General features: G+C 42.4%; 2 protein-coding genes across 2 annotated transcripts in view; one reads left to right on the top strand and one right to left on the bottom strand.

Moving 5' to 3' along the window:
• Positions 1-401: 401 nt before the first annotated feature.
• med8 (mediator complex subunit 8) lies at positions 402-4,627 on the bottom strand. The gene is made up of 7 exons (XM_030791891.1): positions 4,554-4,627; positions 4,135-4,256; positions 3,782-3,926; positions 3,537-3,677; positions 3,156-3,243; positions 2,806-3,039; positions 402-486 (listed from the first exon to the last, which is right to left on the bottom strand). Exons 1-7 carry the CDS (start codon positions 4,557-4,559, stop codon positions 416-418), a joined length of 807 nt encoding a protein of 268 aa, XP_030647751.1. The 5' UTR covers positions 4,560-4,627; the 3' UTR covers positions 402-415.
• Positions 4,628-6,460: 1,833 nt separating this feature from the next.
• The window catches only part of szt2 (SZT2 subunit of KICSTOR complex), a 60,006-nt gene continuing 48,751 nt past the window's right edge, over positions 6,461-17,715 (top strand). The window contains 19 exon segments of the mRNA XM_030791066.1: positions 6,461-6,492; positions 7,615-7,740; positions 8,071-8,244; positions 8,826-8,996; positions 9,157-9,279; positions 9,986-10,136; positions 10,490-10,596; positions 10,803-11,013; positions 11,981-12,151; positions 12,523-12,754; positions 13,200-13,329; positions 13,417-13,562; positions 13,963-14,115; positions 14,722-14,836; positions 14,927-15,132; positions 15,611-15,847; positions 16,435-16,540; positions 16,911-16,999; positions 17,212-17,380. Of these exon segments, the coding sequence (XP_030646926.1) occupies positions 6,469-6,492; positions 7,615-7,740; positions 8,071-8,244; positions 8,826-8,996; positions 9,157-9,279; positions 9,986-10,136; positions 10,490-10,596; positions 10,803-11,013; positions 11,981-12,151; positions 12,523-12,754; positions 13,200-13,329; positions 13,417-13,562; positions 13,963-14,115; positions 14,722-14,836; positions 14,927-15,132; positions 15,611-15,847; positions 16,435-16,540; positions 16,911-16,999; positions 17,212-17,380 (2,841 nt within the window). The 5' untranslated portion in view covers positions 6,461-6,468.

The raw sequence follows: 17,715 nt of genomic DNA, 5'->3' as shown, positions 1-17,715 counted from the left end.
ATAAAATAAAATCTGAAAGAAAATATAGAATTGTGAGGAAATATTGAAACAATGCTGCGAATATCCAAAATATTACGTCTAACAAAGTGTATTTAATAATATGGAAAAAAAACCCATCTTGAAACAAAGCATTCTTAAAAAAATGAATTCCTCTGAAAGATCAGTTACAAAAATGTCCTGATATACAAGAATACAGTGAACGTATACAAACACATATTCAACACAGTCATTTTTAGCTTGTGTTCAAAATGTGTAACAACAAAATACTGGGAGCTTTCTCTTGTCTATCTGCTTGATTATTTCCACAGTTTTAAAATGAGAACAATTTTACTCCCTTGCTTTAAACACATTTGGGTAGATACAAACTTTATTCCAGTGATAAGTTAACTATCTCTCTCGCTCCAACATATACATTTCATCTGTTGTAGGGATGCATTGATGCTGAGGCAGACTTGATATTTGTCTTGATGTTACTTGGCATTTTTCCTGTATGAGAGAAGAGAATACGATATCACATTAGAACTAATGCTAACCGTAATCTATTTGTCCAAATATGGATTCCATCATAGAGTCACAGTCATTTCTTGACATATTAAAGAGAGCACAAAAATATGATCAGAGCCTATCAATTGAAGAGGCTAAGCACTAGGTCAAGAGGTCAAACTAGTCCATTTTAGCTGAAATCTGAAATGTAGAACAAAAGATGAATACAAGACAAAAGCCTTTTACTTGTGGTTATTATGTTGGATGTACGTATATTTTACCATTATAGAGCAGCAGCACCTTTTATGTTCCAGCTCCCTACATTATCTCATCGTAAGGGTCGAGACAAAGGGCTTTATGGGAATTTCATTATGCATCACTTTGGTTCACATCAAAGAGCTGAGAAAGTCTATACATGACTCAGCTGCTCTGAAACCATCAGGAAGAACTACTGTAAAGCCCAAAGACCTGTCAGTATGACAGAACAGAAGGACAATCAGAATACACCCAGACGGCACATCAGCTGGACTGATTACAGAATGACTGTCCTGCAAACTGGTAAGACTGTTGGCATAGCCAAACCAACGATCCGGAGCGGACCTAATGAGAGAGCAGGGCAAGAACGTGTTAACCTAAAGTGACGACGAGCGCGGTGAACCAAAACTGCTTAAGAGAACGAGAAATAAAAGAGTAAAATATTACTGTTGGTGAAATTAAAACTAAAGCTTCAGAGTTCTGGGGTGGGAAAGGTTAAGTCCAGGAACCCTCGGGAGACTTTTCCGAGAAAAACAGGTTGTACGACAAACCTGGCTGTAGTCATCATCAGCATGAACAGACAGGTCAGATTAGACTTGGCAGAGACATAACTGAAAAAAATAGGGCGTACGGAACGGGTTTCTGGGGAGCGAAGACACCGAAATAAACGTGAGTGAAAGTGATGGAATTGGCTTAAGTCTGAAGAGTAACAGGACTGGCCAGTGACCATTCGCCAAGCACTTCAGCAGTAAAGCACAAGGGAGACAGTAACACAGATAAGGCTTGTACGGTTGATACTGCAACAGGCTCAGTGGTAATTTACCATGAAAAACCTGAAGATGGCAGTAGTGAGACAAATTCAGAGACTGACAAATGGCTCTCTTGACTACAAAAAAAAAAAAAAAAGAAAGAAAAAAAAAAAAAAAAGAAAAAGCCAGCAGGTAATTTGCGAAGCAGCAGGACAATGACGTGAAAAATAAAGCATACTTATCACAGGACTTTCGTCGCACAGAAAAAAAAAAAAAAAGTGAATCATATTAAATTAAAAAGTAAATTGCTAGATCTGGATCCAACTGGACATGCACTTCCCTTATTCAAAAGGCGATTAAAGGCCGAAAAACCCGGCCAGCGAACAGCAGAATAATGAGTCTCCAGTCAAAGGCTGGCAATGCATCAGAAGAGAGGAAACAAAGACCCCAGTCAGGCCAGTGGAACACAGGCCTGAGGCAGTCAGGCAAACAACAAACCAAATTTCACTTTGCTCAGGTTTTTTAAGTTAACTGTCTGAATACTTAAAATCACTTAAGTCTAAATCAATAAGGAGTCAAACACAAAATATGCTCTTGTTAGACAGTTATTAATTGTGTTCGGGGGGAAAACAAAATGAATGGAGAAATAAAGGTTGACCTTCTAAACTCAAAATAATTTGTTTTATTTGAATTCAATTATTTTTTTCCTACATGCGCATTAGAAAATCACCAGTTTGATGGTATTTGCCTGAATACGGTCAAAGCCACAAAGTGCCTTAAAAACAAAGTAGCCTCAAAAAGGCTTGGACCTGAATCCAATCAATACTCTGAAAAATGTTGCTAATCAGTTGTTCCGTGTTCAAACTGAGGCCAATACAGTCATTTTGCAATAAAGGAGTGAGAAAAAAATCGCAGTGTCCAAACATGTAAAGCATCTTCACATGTATGAAGAAAACCTGATGTCCAGTCTGAAATTTGGTGAATATTAGCGTGATAAGTTATATTCTGATTCACATACATAACGTATTTAGAAAGATCTGAAAACTATTGTTTTCAGAACACCCTGTATTGATTAATGGCAACCCCCCCCCACAAAAAACGAAAATAAACAGACCCTAATTCAATGCATTGTGAATCCATGTTGCAACACAGTAAAAGTCCAGGTTTAATAATTGCTCTTTACTTTCTATAGCCTCTGTAAATACATTAAAGGAACCTCTATATATTATAAAATACAAAAAACAGTGAAACTTCAGTGGCTTCATCGTGCAAAGAAACAAAACCTCTGTACTTTGAGGAATGCAGATGAGTTTCTTACCAGGTTGTCCAGCTTGCTGTTGGGCCACAGGGGCCATGCCAGCCTGGTGTCCTTGGGCCCCACCAATAGTGACCTGCTGCAGGGTTGGACCCCCTGTCATCATGGGCTGTCCTGGGTGACCAGGGGCCACAGATCCTGGAGGTCTACACTTAGACAAGCCTTTCCCATACCCTACAGCTCCCACTAGTGCATTGGTGTCAGCAGGGTTAAAAGATGGTTTGTTCTGTCGTATAGCTAAGGGAAAGAGACACAGAGTTAAACAATTTTCTGGTACAAACAGGAATCAGAATTGGATATTTATTAAATTGGATCATTTAATCAACGTAGCACTGGTAAAGTGTTGTACACACCTGCACTTTCTGACTCCCTGTCATCTCGCGGGTTGTTGAGTTTCTCTAGCAGGTTAGAACAAAGCTTATTCAAAGTCTGGATCTGTTTCTGATGAGGAGAAAAAAAAACAAAACAAATAAACTTCCAACCTCACATCACAAAAAAAACCCCACTTGATCTTATAGCAACTTGAGCACTCTTTATTTAACAATATAGTAACATTGAGAGACTGGATCCACAAAAAAAAAAAAAAAAAAAAAATACTGGGACAGTATAATCAAAAAATCAAAAACGACACAAAAACAACAGCATATGACGAACCATTAGTAATGTCAGACTTCTTCTTGCACACAGTCAGCTACTCTACGGACGTATCTGGAGATAAAAGGCAGTGTGCTTACCTGGGCGACCTCAGGGCCTATACGTGCAGCTTCAGCACTGAGCTGCTTCTCCTGCTCTTCCACCTCAGGGTCGGGCTTAGTCCTCAGGTGATCCGGAACAATCTCATGACTGAACACAGGCACTCGCTGCTCTGTCAGTCTCTGAGGGAAAGAGGGATGGTATCATTTAGAGATTAATGGTGTGAACAGATGACTTGAAGCATGTTATAAATTGTTTTGTAACACACACACACACTGATACCCACTGCAAGCTCTTCGTCCCTTTCTGGAGACAACAGCAAGGGGATTATGATTTGGTTCCGGAAAGACGGAGTCTTCTCGTTCTTTAGGAGCTTATTGATGGTGTTCAGCTGACCAGACAAAAGGGCAAAGTTGTCCAGCACTGAAGGCCTGCGATTGTAAGACGTGTGTTAATGTCAACAAATGCATGAAATCTGATTAGCCTATGTTCTTCTGAGCAAAAACACCACCAAGTGTTTAGAATAATACACAACCCGTCCTAAGAATGATATTCCCAGCAGCCATAATTTAGAACATTTCAGTATATTTTACAATTGTTTTAGCTGTATTAAATGGTGTCAAAGCCAAACGCACATACCATGTAAGTCTGTCGTACTCATTCTCCAATTTGTAAATGAAGCCATGAAGAGAATTTTTCAGATGTGCAACCCGTGAAATGAGCGATTCCACTGATGCCTCCAGCTGTTTCTCTTCACGTTGCTAAAACCAAACATGCAATACACTTCTTTTATTCAACCGTTAAAGGTCGAAAGAAATAACTGCATTTTACTGTAAGAAAAAATCCTAATCATGCAACAGCGGAGCCTTGAGGATTCCCAATGTTTACACAATTCTGGATTACACTAACAAAAGCAGCAAGAAACAAGTTACAGTTGCTAAGATGCGTTAGCTCGTGATACCGCGTAAGACATTAGTGTCATGTCCAGCTGTGCACCGAGGAAGAGTACATTTTGTGCACTAGTACAGATATAAACAATTCTATCAAGTCACTCTTACCTGCATGGTTCTGAAAATACTATTCTAAATACGACTTATCGGGTTTGTTGACAAATACTGGTGGAAGAACGTAACAACTAGCAGTACAGTACTGTCGAAATACCCGGAAGTAAACAGTAGTTGTACCATCAAATGTGTACGGTCGAACAATTTTAATAAAGTATGGTTCCATATAATTTCATATACAAGTCCAAAATGTTTCGTTATCACAAGGCTATTAGAGAATATCTCTCTGTATCTATGTAACCCACATTGCATCACTCATCTGCAGGGCAAGACTAGTGACAATATAGATATTGGATGTAACTTATATGCAAGAGGCAAATTAAACCAATTAAACAACTGGACGACCAACACAGAGTTATGTACACAGTCAGCCATCAGTAACCCCGTCCCCATTTGTAATCATCGCTCCCTTAGGTGACGACCAAGCCGCAGGACATTTTCCTTCACAGTGCCATGGCATGAAATTAGCAACAGTTGGGGCCGCCTTAAGACTGACATAATACATTTTTCCATTGTTCCTACATAATTGTGTTTCATGATAACAAGTAAAAGATTTATGGATTTTGCGGCTACTTTTTCAGCTCCCACGTCTAGCAGTTCGTTCCTACGAAATGTAATTGTATGATGTGGGGTTGGTAGATTGTGGCCACAGTGTATATATAATGCATTTATGTATACGGACTCCATACTATAAACTGTCCTACGAAGAACGGGCAAAATAATGCAAACACCTAGGACACAGTTTCAACAGAGCTTCTTAATATTAATTTCACTATCAGTTTTCAACACGTTTCTGCAAGATGCCTCACAATTAATACTTTAATCTGACCCAGAGATTCCCATACCACGGGAATAATTCCGCTCGGGGAGTCACTGTCATGTCTAACGGCTGAACACAGCCATGATAGCTATAAAGATTTCCTTTGGCTTTTGGTAAACAGAGACCTGTCCTGATATAATAAAAACAGTAATGAATGACTGGTCAGATGACATGTGTTAATGTTCATTATGTGTTGTTGAACCTTGCCTTTGATCTGTCTCACAAGCAGTTTCTGAAAAGCAGCCTTGATTTCAGCTTTGATTACAACCAGAGCCGTCTCAACGGCTCTGATTACAACGTACTGTTGTGCGTGTGTGTGTGTGTGTGCGCGCGCGCGCGCCAAGGAATTATTCCTCTGCATGGCAGGATTACAGCTAAGGAAGTTGAACTCATTTTGGTTACCAGGTGCAGCCTTTGGTGCACACTTTGTTTCCTCAAGATGTTCGCATGATGGTAATGCACCCATACGTGCTACAGAATAGATTCAAAAGCAGTTAAATGAATATCATGATTTAGTGTTAAAGAACATTAACAAGAACATTGTCATTGAATATTGATGAGAAACGCGGTACTTCAGGGTGCTGAATACATTTCCAGTCCTTTATCCCTCAAAGATCTGTACACTTTCCTCTGTGATGAAATGTTCATAGTTCTACAAGACAGGTTAAATGTGTTTCAAACTCTCAGAACATTTCCATGAGGATTCCAGCTCTCCTGATGGCGATGACCTGCTGAATTCCTCATTATCTAATTAGCATCTTTATATTTTGTAGTGTTTCTTTTACATTGTATATCACCTGTAAACAGAAGGATGTTTTGAAAACCTTAATTACAAAATAAGATCAAGAGAATCAGATTTTTCGAACGGAGGACCTTTATTTTGACGTTTCGAGAGCCAATTGCTACCCGGAAGTAAAAGTGTATTGCCTCAGTCCTGCTGTTTTATATAGATAGATAGTTAGCAACATCTACAGTTGGCGAAGGAGAGTTGACAGTTTGCAGTCGACATAAAAAGAGTGTCTATGTCCCCAAGGCTTTGTGGATAGCCACGGCGTTGACACAGACCGTGCTAGTAATGGTAAACACGGTATGGCCGAGAGACAAGAAAATGAGGTAATATTGAATCGCTGGACTCACTAGCTTTCAAGTTAACTTAATGTTTTGCGACATTGCCCTCACAGGGAAAACTTGGTTCACGGGACAGTCGTAGCTGTGGATGGCCGTTTCTTGTGCAGGGCCAGAGTGAATTATCCCGATATCTCGAGTTTAACTTCTGTTGTTTCTCTGTTTTTTGCACACCTTCTATTTATACTCGAACTTCCTTTTGGTGTTATAGCTTACTTGGTTCAAGGCGCACTTTCTGTAAACAGCTCGCGCTGTAAACAACAACACGTGAGCACTCAAAATTAATATCCCCATATCGAGTTAGAGAACATATGGTAGATATTAAAACCTCGGTTTAATACAAAGGAGGATATGAGATCAATACTGGTTACTGTTGTTGAATAGCCCCTCCCTAAGCCATTCTCTTGTTTTGCCGTGCTGTTCAGTAAACACCCATTCCTTTGTAAACAGCAATCTGTGTACGGTTCATTTGAGAAATATTATCACATAGGCCATGATATATTAAATGATTCAGCATAGCTTTGACATAGCTTTTTAAGCAAAACTAGGTAGTCGAGTGATCTCTTAACGTCTGGCAGATCTATGCATAGCTTGCATCATGTATTGAACAACTGTAGACTGTTTATCAAATGTACAGTGCATATGTCGTTTCTTTTTTTCCAGCTTTTTGTGTGTGTTTTTCTTGAAATACTGCTTGTTTTGCATGTCCGAATCAAAATTTGCACATAGGGTTTGTCCTCGAAGATGTTTTGTTCCCCTGAGCTGTGCAGAGATTGTATAGCACTCACTGAAGAGAATGAAAGTGTATTGGCACAGCTCCCTGATGTTCCACTATTTTTATTTGCCACACGTACAAATCATAATGTGGATCCTTTGATAACAGACAGCTGGTGCCGGTGCAACTTGGATAATACATTACAGTTGTGACTACTTTATTTATGGACTAGGCTTGTTACTGAATGGTTGTTGCCCTACTGTAAGTCCAGATATATATTACTGTTCCGCAACTCATCCGTAAGTGTGACTTCTAATTGTGAGGCTGACATCAGTGTCTCTCTCTCTCTCTCTCTCTAACAAAGAGTTGAATTGGTTGACACTTTGTTTCTGTAGGTGGAGGAGGCAGACCAGGTTTACCTGTTGATGAAGAAGGAGTACCGGATTTCCCGAAATGTGCGTCTATCTTGGTTCCTCAGCAACCTCAACCAGGTCATCCGACCTTCCCTAACCAGTGATCTGGTAGGTCAACAGCTTTTTTCTTCTTGCATGTGCCCCCAGGACTCATCTAGTGCATATGATTACAATATAGTTCAGTGGTTTTCCTGATGTGCTTAGTGGTCGGTGAACAGACCCGAAGCAGGCGTGTTGATGAAAGGTTAGAAAAAGTATTGGAAGGTATAGCACCCGGGACTGAAGTTGACAGATGCTATACTGGTGCGTCGAGAGCCTAGACTCGCCGGTCTCGCGTTTTGACTGGGAATTATTGACTGCTAACCGTTATTAAATCTGTCAATGCCATCGCCTAGCAACCACCCTGAGTTTTCTCCCTTCTGTCATCCGACTGCGCAGCTGAAGTCTGACAATGAGCTGGACGTGCTCGGTATCCTCCCTAAAGGATGTCAGCCGGACAGCGCCTCCTCCTCGCTCCCGTTTCTCCTGGTGCCCTCCACCCAGGTCACTTTCCTGGCCCGCCGATACCGCTTCATCATCGAGCTGGATCTCAGCCCCTCCACGGGGATTGTGGTGAGAGTGGGGGGGGGTAGAGAAAATAGGCGTATGTGCTTTAATGATGAAGGTTTGGATTACGTTGTAATCCGTGTTGCAGAATACTTTGAATAAAGTTTTTTTTGTTGTTGTTATTGAAGGTGTTTTGGATGTTGCTCAAGACTGAATTGTATTGTTTTTTGGGTATTGTTTTGATAAGCTGTAACAAAATTGGTAATGTCAATGTAGGTACACAGACACACACACACACACACACACACACACACACACAAATAAATATAGTTGTATTTACATGTGCCTTTTGCTAAGTGTTTGCTAAATTTCACACTCTGGCATGACAGAGTTATTGATATGGACTTCTCTGAGTCAGACTATGTCAGTTTGTATGGCCTTTCTCCACCAGTGTATGGGCACATGGGGAAATTCTGATAATATCCACCACTGCAAAGTCTGGGTCCTCAAGACGTGTGGGACCTGCATTTCACACTCAGGTTCTTAGCTGAGGGATTCTGCTGAGCTGCTTAAGACAGAGCATACCACAGGGCCGTTTTCAGAGACCAGATTGAACTGAACTGAGTCGAACGCTCTTCATTCCTCAGGACGACAGCACGGGGGAGATGATATTCGATGAGGTCTTCCACGCCTTGTCGCGCTGCCTCGCCGGATTGGCTAGACCCTTCAAAGTGCCTGGTACTGATCTGCTGTTCCAGCCGGAGATCTTCGTCACCATCCTCGCCTATTCCTCCATCGTCGGGCTCAGCTCTCACCAGGTCGCTCCCCTCACGCCCCTACTGGAACTGTATCACGCACATGCTCAGTGGAATACCGAGTTTACACATTGAGTGGATGTTGAGACAATGCAGAGGTTAGGTTGTGTGTTTAGAATATGCTTGCGAGTTTGAATTTCATCCTCTTCTCTCTGGTCTCCAGGTTTTGGTGCAGGGCTGTCAGTTAGACTCCACAGACTTGGACCAGTTTCTCCATCGGATCTACCAGCAGCTCAGAGCAGTGGAAAACAGCATCGCTGAAGTTCTCCAGCAGCAGCACCATCAGGCAAAAGGACAGGTTAGTGACCCAGTTTTCTCATGCTTTATGGTCTCAGAACTACTGATCCACCACTAAATTATTCAGCGGACATGATGTTCATAGACTACTTCCCATAACTCTACATGCATATATCCACAGCTAATTACTCTCATAATCTTTGCGTGCAGCTATGGTCTCAGTTAAAACATGACAATGATTTGACGGAAGTGTTTTTCTTATGTTTTTTTTTTGTTCTGTAATCAGATTTGAGATGGAAGGAAGTGCTGGTAATGTGAATGCGTTCTGTAGTGCTATTGGACAGAAATATTTTGACGTATCGGTGCGTAAATGCGTTCTGTAGTGCTATTGGACAGAAATATTTTGACGTATCGGTGCGTAAATGCGTTCTGTAGTGCTATTGGACAGAAATATTTTGACGTATCGGTGCGTAAATGCGTTCTGTAGTGCTATTGGACAGAAATATTTTGACGTATCGGTGCGTAAATGTGTTCTGTAGTGCTATTGGACAGAAATGTTTTTTGACGTATCGGTGCGTAAATGTGTTCTGTAGTGCTATTGGACAGAAGTGTTTTTTGACGTATCGGTGCGTAAATGCGTTCTGTAGTGCTATTGGACAGAAGTGTTTTTTGACAAAGCGGTGCGTAAATGTGTTCTGTAGTGCTATTGGACAGAAGTGTTTTTTGACGTATCCGTGTGTAAATGTGTTCTGTAGTGTGATGGTTCCTCCCTCTATGCTGATCCGTCGGAGGAGCCCCCCCAGAGGAAGCCAGGCGTTTCCATGGTGCCGGCGGACGTGGGGCTGGTCAGTATGGTGAGGCAGGGGATCCTGGCCCTCCAGCTCCTGCCTCCAAACTCCAGTGCAGGTAAGTGATGTTGTCTCTCCTCCCATATTCCTTATGAAGCCTGTCCATCAATCTCTTCTATGGATTGAGTTTGTGACCATTATTAAAACTCCTCTATGATATTTGGTGCCATTATCAATCATATTCAAGTTCTTTGTACTGCGTTTGCTAGTCTGCAATCATGAAGAGTCCTAAATCTTAGTTCAGTTAGTTACATCTAAATGGTTGATTATTTAATATACAATGTTTTGTTTTATTTTTTTTATTGTATCCAGTAACATACACATTTACATTAAGCGTCACTCAGAGATTTTTGATGTGTTGTTATTTGAAGTAAAGAGCGGTGTATGATATATGCCTATTTTCTCTGTTAGGGATTATAATTATCACTGATGGGGTGACCAGTGTGCCGGATGTGGCTGTGTGTGAGGCTCTGTTAAACCAGCTGAGGAGTGGAACCATCGCATGTTCTTTTGTCCAGGTACACGTCAGGGACAGGGTGCCAACCCTTAGAGCACAGGACTGTTTATGGGTAACCGAAAACAATGAGACCTCTGCTATCAAACGCCTACGGTTTCTAACGATCCCATAAATTCTGCCAGCAGGTGTCATTGCTCTAAAGCAAATACTGAGGATAATGAAGTTACATTTAAGCCGTTAAATATCCTTTTTTTTAAATTCTAACAGGTTGGAGGAGCATACTCGTACGACTGCAGTTTTGGTTATATCCCTAACGTGGAGCTGATGAAGTTCATCTCCATGGCGACCTTTGGTTCCTACCTGTCCACCTGCCCTGACCCTGACCCTGAATGCCAGGAGATGAACACTTACCACAAGGCTTTTCTCACCTACTCCTTCCTCAGGACCAGTGAGTCCATGAACCCAGACTACTACTGCTGTAAGTCCTACACACCCGCCGACAGAGTGAGACTGTGGAACCTTTTTTAGAGTAAACAGCAGTGTCACTCACGTCATAAATGGTTATGATAACATTTGGATTAGAATGACAGCTTGTCTTTGAATGTTATATTTGTGAGTTTTTTGGGGGCTTTTTGTGTTTGTGAAATGGGGAACATAATGGACTGTGTGGAGTAGATTTTGAATTGGGAATCTTTTTTGTTGCTTAACAAGGCAGATATGTAGGCCCTTAATGATGTCAGAAATCTGATATGGTTAATGTCACGCTTTTAAAAGCTCCCTTCTGCCGGCCAGTGCCCGTGGTTACTCTGGCCTTCGCCAGACGACAAAGTAATCGATACAAAAGCACTTAATACTGACTCAGTTTGTCTGCTCTGCCCTGTGTTTCAGGGATCAGCATCTTGTTTTGCTGGTCAGAACACGGTTATTTATTTATTTATTTATTTATTTATTGTGGTTTTAAAGAATTCTGAACCTGAAATTGTGGAATTTTGTTAAATCTTCAGCTTTCCTTTGGGCTTCTGTTAGGTGACCTGCTTCTTGCCAGACCTTCTTGTGTAGTTTGCCCTGTATGTTTCCAAAAAAACGGGGAAAAAAAACTTGGTTGTACTGTTTTTCATAATCAGAATTTTGTAATGAGTTTTTGCTCATTTGCAAGTCTTGTTTTCTTTGGTAAGAATAACCCAGAAAAGGAAGAGAAAATGACTTTGAAACTGCTGTGCTGTTGATTTGACTACTTTCACATCCAGTTATGGGTCATATGCACTGCACCTGGCATACAGTCGAGTCCCTCTCTGTTCTTTAAGAGACTGCTCACTCATCAGCTTTCTAACAGTACAGTCTAGCAGACACTTCATATGATTCCCTGATTTCCATGATATTGTTGTGTTTGTGTGTGTGTGTGTGTGTGTGTGTGTGTGTGTGTGTGTGTGCATACGCACCAGCAGTCTCCCAGCATAAACTCTTTAACGAGCACCTGGTGTCGGCCAGTGGAAATCCGGCTCTTGTGATGCGGCGGAAGAAGCACACAGAGAAGGAAGTGCATGCCAACCTTGTCAGCGTGGTGTCTGTCAGACTGAGGGAGGGCTACAGCATCCGAGAGATTAATATCACCAAAGGTACACATAACGCTCTGTCCCTAATTCACTGCAGCACAATTCATCTCAGCCAAATGAGATATAATGGCATTCCGTAACCTCACTCATAGTAAATATTGTACTGTTTGGGGGGGATCAACCTCAACTCATTGAAATATTTAAATACATGATTTAAATAAAAAAAATGTAAATGAATATTTATACATTTAGTCAGATCGGATTTGCTAAAGCGAAATATAAAACTGCTGAATTCTTCCTCTTTCTCACTCTCACTCTTACTCCTCTCTCTCTGTCACTCTCTCTCTCTCTCTCTCTCTCTCTCACTCTCACTCTTACTCCTCTCTCTCTCTCTCTCTCTCTCTCTCCATGCATATCTGGCCGGCTCCCGGCAGGGGGCACCCAGCTGGAGGTGAAACTGGTGTTGCTATGGAAACACAACATGCGCATCGAGTATTTGGCGGTGGCATCGTGGCCCCTGGAGATGGACAAGCGCACGACGTGGGTGGAGGTGACGATGGAGGGCAGCTACGACATCCTGCACGACATCAGCTGCACCATGAGAAAGCCCATCACCAGCCCGTACCGCACCTCCGTCATACGTCGCTTCTGGAACACGCTGCAGAGGTGACGGAGCTGCAGCTGTCACAGCGAACCGCAGGCCAGGGCATAAGCGTGTTTTTAGCTCAGAGCAACACTCTATGTTGGAAAACAATGTTTTCCACGTTCAAAGATGGGCGACGTTAAGAAAGACAGGCCGTCACCAACTTTCACGTCATTTCAGTTTGTCTAGAGAATTGGTTTAATACCACTAGGTTTTCCGAATGAGGGTTTTTTTTTGTTGGGCTTGTTGAACGTGTTTGTAATTAGCCGGTCGTGGACGTTATTTACATGGAGACAGTTTTATCATGTGCACATTATATTACTACATCTGGCCAATGAATTCAGCCTCCCAAAACGAATACATTGTCTCAGGTCAGGACAGCGTACACAGAGACCTGTTTTATATTAGTTAGAGGATGGATAACATTTGCGTAGTTTACTCATATGTTGTGTTGTTTTGTTCCTCCAGCATAAACCAAACAGACCAGATGTTGGTCCATCTGCAGTCTTTTAATTCCATCCCAGAACATTATACAATCCCAGAGAGCACTAAGAATGGCGTACCGCTCTTCTATATTCCCCCGGGATCCACTACACCTGTAAGCCTCTCTGCTCCAGCTTCTCTGTCTGTCAGGTTACTGGCAAAGTGCTCAAGGTGAACTTACCGTGTGCCTGTGTTCCCTCAGGTCCTCTCCCTGCAGCACAGCGGCTCAAAAGACTCCAGCCAATCACAGTTCGCCTCTTACTGGAAGCCCATTCTCTCTATGGATGCCAACTTCTGGCAGCGATGGCTACACATGCACCGGATTACCATCATCCTGGAGCATGACATGTAAGAGAGAGAGAGAGAGAGAGAGAGATGGAAAGATACATACATTCCTCTTTATTCAACATCAGTCAACGCAAACCAGCGTTGACTTGTTTTGAGCTTTAATTGTGAGTGCTGAACATAATTTGACAGGTGCAAAAACAAAAAGAATGTTGGTGCTTTGACAGTTTCAAAAAGTCAAGGGCAATGAAATACTAATAAACAGAGGCACTGACAATGTGTTGCATGGAGAAAATATAGGTAAATAAAACTGGAATGGAATGAAGCAGTCAGTTTGATGACATTCCCTGGCAAGCTAGTGGTTTACATTCTCTCTCTCTCCCCCTCTCTCTCTCTCTCTTTCTCTCTCTCTCTCTCTCTCTCTCTCTCTCTCTTTCTCTTTCTCTCTCTCTTTCTCTCTCAGGCCTGTGCCAAAGCATGTCCATAATGCAGGCAGTAATGGGCGTTTCAGTACCGTTCAGTGTCGGATCTCTCACTCTGCCCTCACCTCCCTGCTCAGAGACTGGAGTAGCTTTGTCCTGGTGGAAGGCTACTCTTATGTCAAACTCATATACAGGTACCCAGGCTCAAGAGGGACTGAATAAATATTAAGATTAGGTTTAGGTCTCTGTAATATGTGTGTTTTGTTTTGTCTTGTCTCTTTTTATACATGCCTTTTTTTTTGTCTACGATAAAGAAAAAACTGTTAATTCACCACTTGTAAACTGAATTACAATTCAGTTTTTTTTTTCTGAGGTCAACTTTTACTGTTAATTACCTTCGAAAATACCACATCAGGGGTTTGTCCCTACTGCCCTGTCTCCCGGCCAGTCTGGGCCCAGTCAGACCTGATTGGCTAAACACCTTGTTAGTTAATTATTGTGTGCACCTGTCCTCAGTTTGGTCCCTCATTGTTTCTGTGTATCTGCCTAGCCCACAGTAGCCAGTGTGTTGTGTACTGGACTCAGCTTGTTTATTGACCGCAATTTGGATTACGGTTACAGCATTGCCTACACTTGTATCCAGTTTCTCTCAGTTTGTTACATACTAGTTAAGTTTTAGTATAGTGACCCAGAAAATTACATGAAAATGATGCATGACATATTGAAAAAAAGCACACATTAACAAAAACTGTGAAAAGTAATTATGGAGGGAAAAGTTTTTAACAAATGTTTGCCCACAGCGCTTCCGACCAGCCCCCCACCTCCTTTTACCTGGTGCGTCTGATCTCCAAAGCCCCCTGCATGGTGCTTCGTCTAGGCTTCCCCATAGGAACATTGGCTCAGACCAGAAACAAGGTGAAACTCCTGCCATAGAGCTCTGTTTAACAGATAAAACTCTCACCGTCTCACCGGGAACTGATTAGTGACACGGTTTCCTGTTCTCAGATTGTAGACGAGCTTCGGGAGCAGATTCTGCGGCTCCGTTTTCCCCATCGCATTCAGAATAAAGAGGCCACCCCAAAGACCAAAAGGAAGATCCTGGGTAACGCCTCACCCTCTAAATCACCCCCTCCACCCGTGGCTAAGTCCGCCCTGTCTGACCGACCCTGTGTTGTACTGCTTAACAAACCTCTGGAGAAACTACTGATCAGGTACGAGTCACAAAGGTCCCCTTCCTGCATACGAAGTCAATGCTCATAAAATGTGCCTTGAATTTTGCTTCTGTTTAAGTTTGGCAGTTCATTTCCTCCAGACCCACTTGAAGGCACACGTAAAATAACATTAGATTAGCAGATGACAAATCACTATATATAAACTGTGAAAGGATAGATGGCAATCTCCCCTGTAGTAGTATGTGAACTTTGACATGCTGTTGAAATAATAAGACAGAGGCGCGGAACCTAATTTAGCAACAGTTGGACTCTCCCTCCTGTAGCATGATAGACTCTCCTGACTCTCCTTCAGTAGCATGACAGTTCTTTTTATCAAACCTTAGTCCTATTGTGTTTGAGTTTCAAATGAAATAATTGTTTTAGAGCTATCTCGTGCATTCTGTTGATAATAACCAAAACAGTTTATAAATTGCTCTGACTGATAACGTCACTGGTTTCTCGCCGTCTCCTGTGACAGGTACGAAAAGCTCCCCATGGACTTCCGCGTACCGTTCATCCTCAGCCTGGAGCCCTTCTCCCAGCCGCCCGGTACGTCTGCCCCCCTCAGCGTGGCCGTGAGCCGCACCGCCTCCTCCACGCTGGCCTCCCTGTCCCGCTACTTCCTGCACCAGCGCTGGGTGTGGACGGTCCAGAGCAGCCCAGGAGCAGCCATATCGCTGCAGGCCGTCGCCCACATCCTCTCCATGCTCTCTGAGTGAGTCTGTGAGAAACTCGTGCGCCGAGTCAAAGAGAGAGAGAGTCATTGTCGCGGCAGAGTCAGCGAAAGAGTCAAGCGCAGTCAGCAAGAAAGAGTCACAAAGAGATTCAGACAAAGAATTAGCCCCGGAGGCAAAGAACAGTCATGCAAAGAGACCCGCGCGGGGGAATCGCACGGTGATTACAAAGGCTGCCAGATCTGCCTGTCCAGATTATGCCTCTGTTGGTTCTACCGGTCTGAATTATGCAGATGGTTACCTGGAGAGAGTCAAGTAAAAGGTCACAGAAAATCACATAGAAAATTGTGTCTCCAGTTCTGTATAACAGAAGTTATTTTAATAGTCTGAAACTCACTGAGTCTACGCTACTGCATCGGGGAGATGTCTGAGCTTTGAAAATGCCACAGTTAATTATATTTAACTGTCCATTCAGAACTGATCTGTCAGATTATACGGTATTAATGAGCCTTGGCCATAAACCTTTGCGGAGTACAGAAATCATTATTGCTACTAGAAAAGCATTTAGGTCTCAGATAGACGGAGAGGTGTAATCTGTCATACTTTCCCCTTTGGAATGTGTACACAGGATTCGTCTGTCTGAAGGTTTCCATTTCGCTGCTAGTGGAGAGGGTATCGTCAGTATGGTCACCGAACTGCCCATGAAGGTAAAAGAAAAACTTTTTATTTGAAATGTTCAAACAGCAATATCTTGCCACTTAATAAGTCCAACTCTCTATAGTTGTCACTGACAGTACTAAACTGAAGAGCTTTTTTTCCGAATAATTCATATTATGGAAGCCGGAGTGCACAACATTACATGTCATTACGGGTTTTAGGGGCTCTACTGACACTTGTCATATGTGCTTTCTCAGTTCAAACACGGTGGTAAACACAGTATCAAAAGGCAGGATGTAATAAAAGAAATGAAAGCAGTTTGTTCTACCGTTCTGTTAGCTGGTAGCTTTTTTTTTTTTTTTTCCCACTAATATTCCAGTCTCGCTTAATGAAACTCCTTCTGGTGAGCTAATCTAATCTATGTTGTCTCCGTTGTTGTCTGTGAAGATTGTGCCTGCTGCTTTGGACAGAGACGGTCAAACGTGTATTGTCCAATACATCCTTTTCCCACCCCACTCCACGACCACAAAGGACAGGTGAGACTGGCCAAACACCTGACATTAAACCCTGAATCTAATGTGTCTGGCTGAGATCTGCTGCTTTTTACAGAATTTTTTTTTTCGCTCTCTTGAAATAAATGAAATGGTTGGCACCGCTATTATCGGCGTGTGGGGGGGAAAAATGAAATTGTCTCGATGCCCTTTATGTTCAATCTTTTGTTTCATTTTCCTTTGCTGTGGCTCTGCAGTTTCTCCACAGATGATGATAATGACACAGAGGTGGAGGCCATAGATGTTGACACAGAGCTGAACCTGGTGACGGAGTGCTGGGTGGAGCCGCAGAGTGGAACTGTGTGTAGTCCTCTGGACCAGCAGCGCCACTTCCAGAACCTTACCTACCAGGAGATACCTCAAGCAGTCAGTATTTCTGTGTGTGTGAGTGTGAGTGTGAGTGAGTGTGAGTGTGAGTGTGAGTATGTCTGTGTATAAAATTAGAAAAGCCTTAAAGTTCAGGAAAGATTTTGTATTTCTCCAGTAACTACTGCTGTCAATATTTTTTGCCTGTGAATTATCGTGGCCAAATCAAGTGTGAAGTCTATTGCAAACTCCAGAGATGGGCCTAGACCGCTTAGTCTTTATTCCTTTCAGAGAATTGTCTTTGTTTAGAGCATCCGTGAGTCTGATGTTTGTTTTCTTACCTCTGCCTCCAGGCATGCTTGCTGGTTATCTCAAGCACAGGAATGTGTGATGCT

Source organism: Chanos chanos, chromosome 14 (genome assembly GCF_902362185.1).
Source record: "Chanos chanos chromosome 14, fChaCha1.1, whole genome shotgun sequence".
Classification (NCBI taxonomy): Eukaryota; Metazoa; Chordata; class Actinopteri; order Gonorynchiformes; family Chanidae; genus Chanos; species Chanos chanos.
The sequence above is the reverse complement of the archived record's forward strand: the minus strand, read 5'-3'. Positions and strand labels throughout refer to the sequence as shown.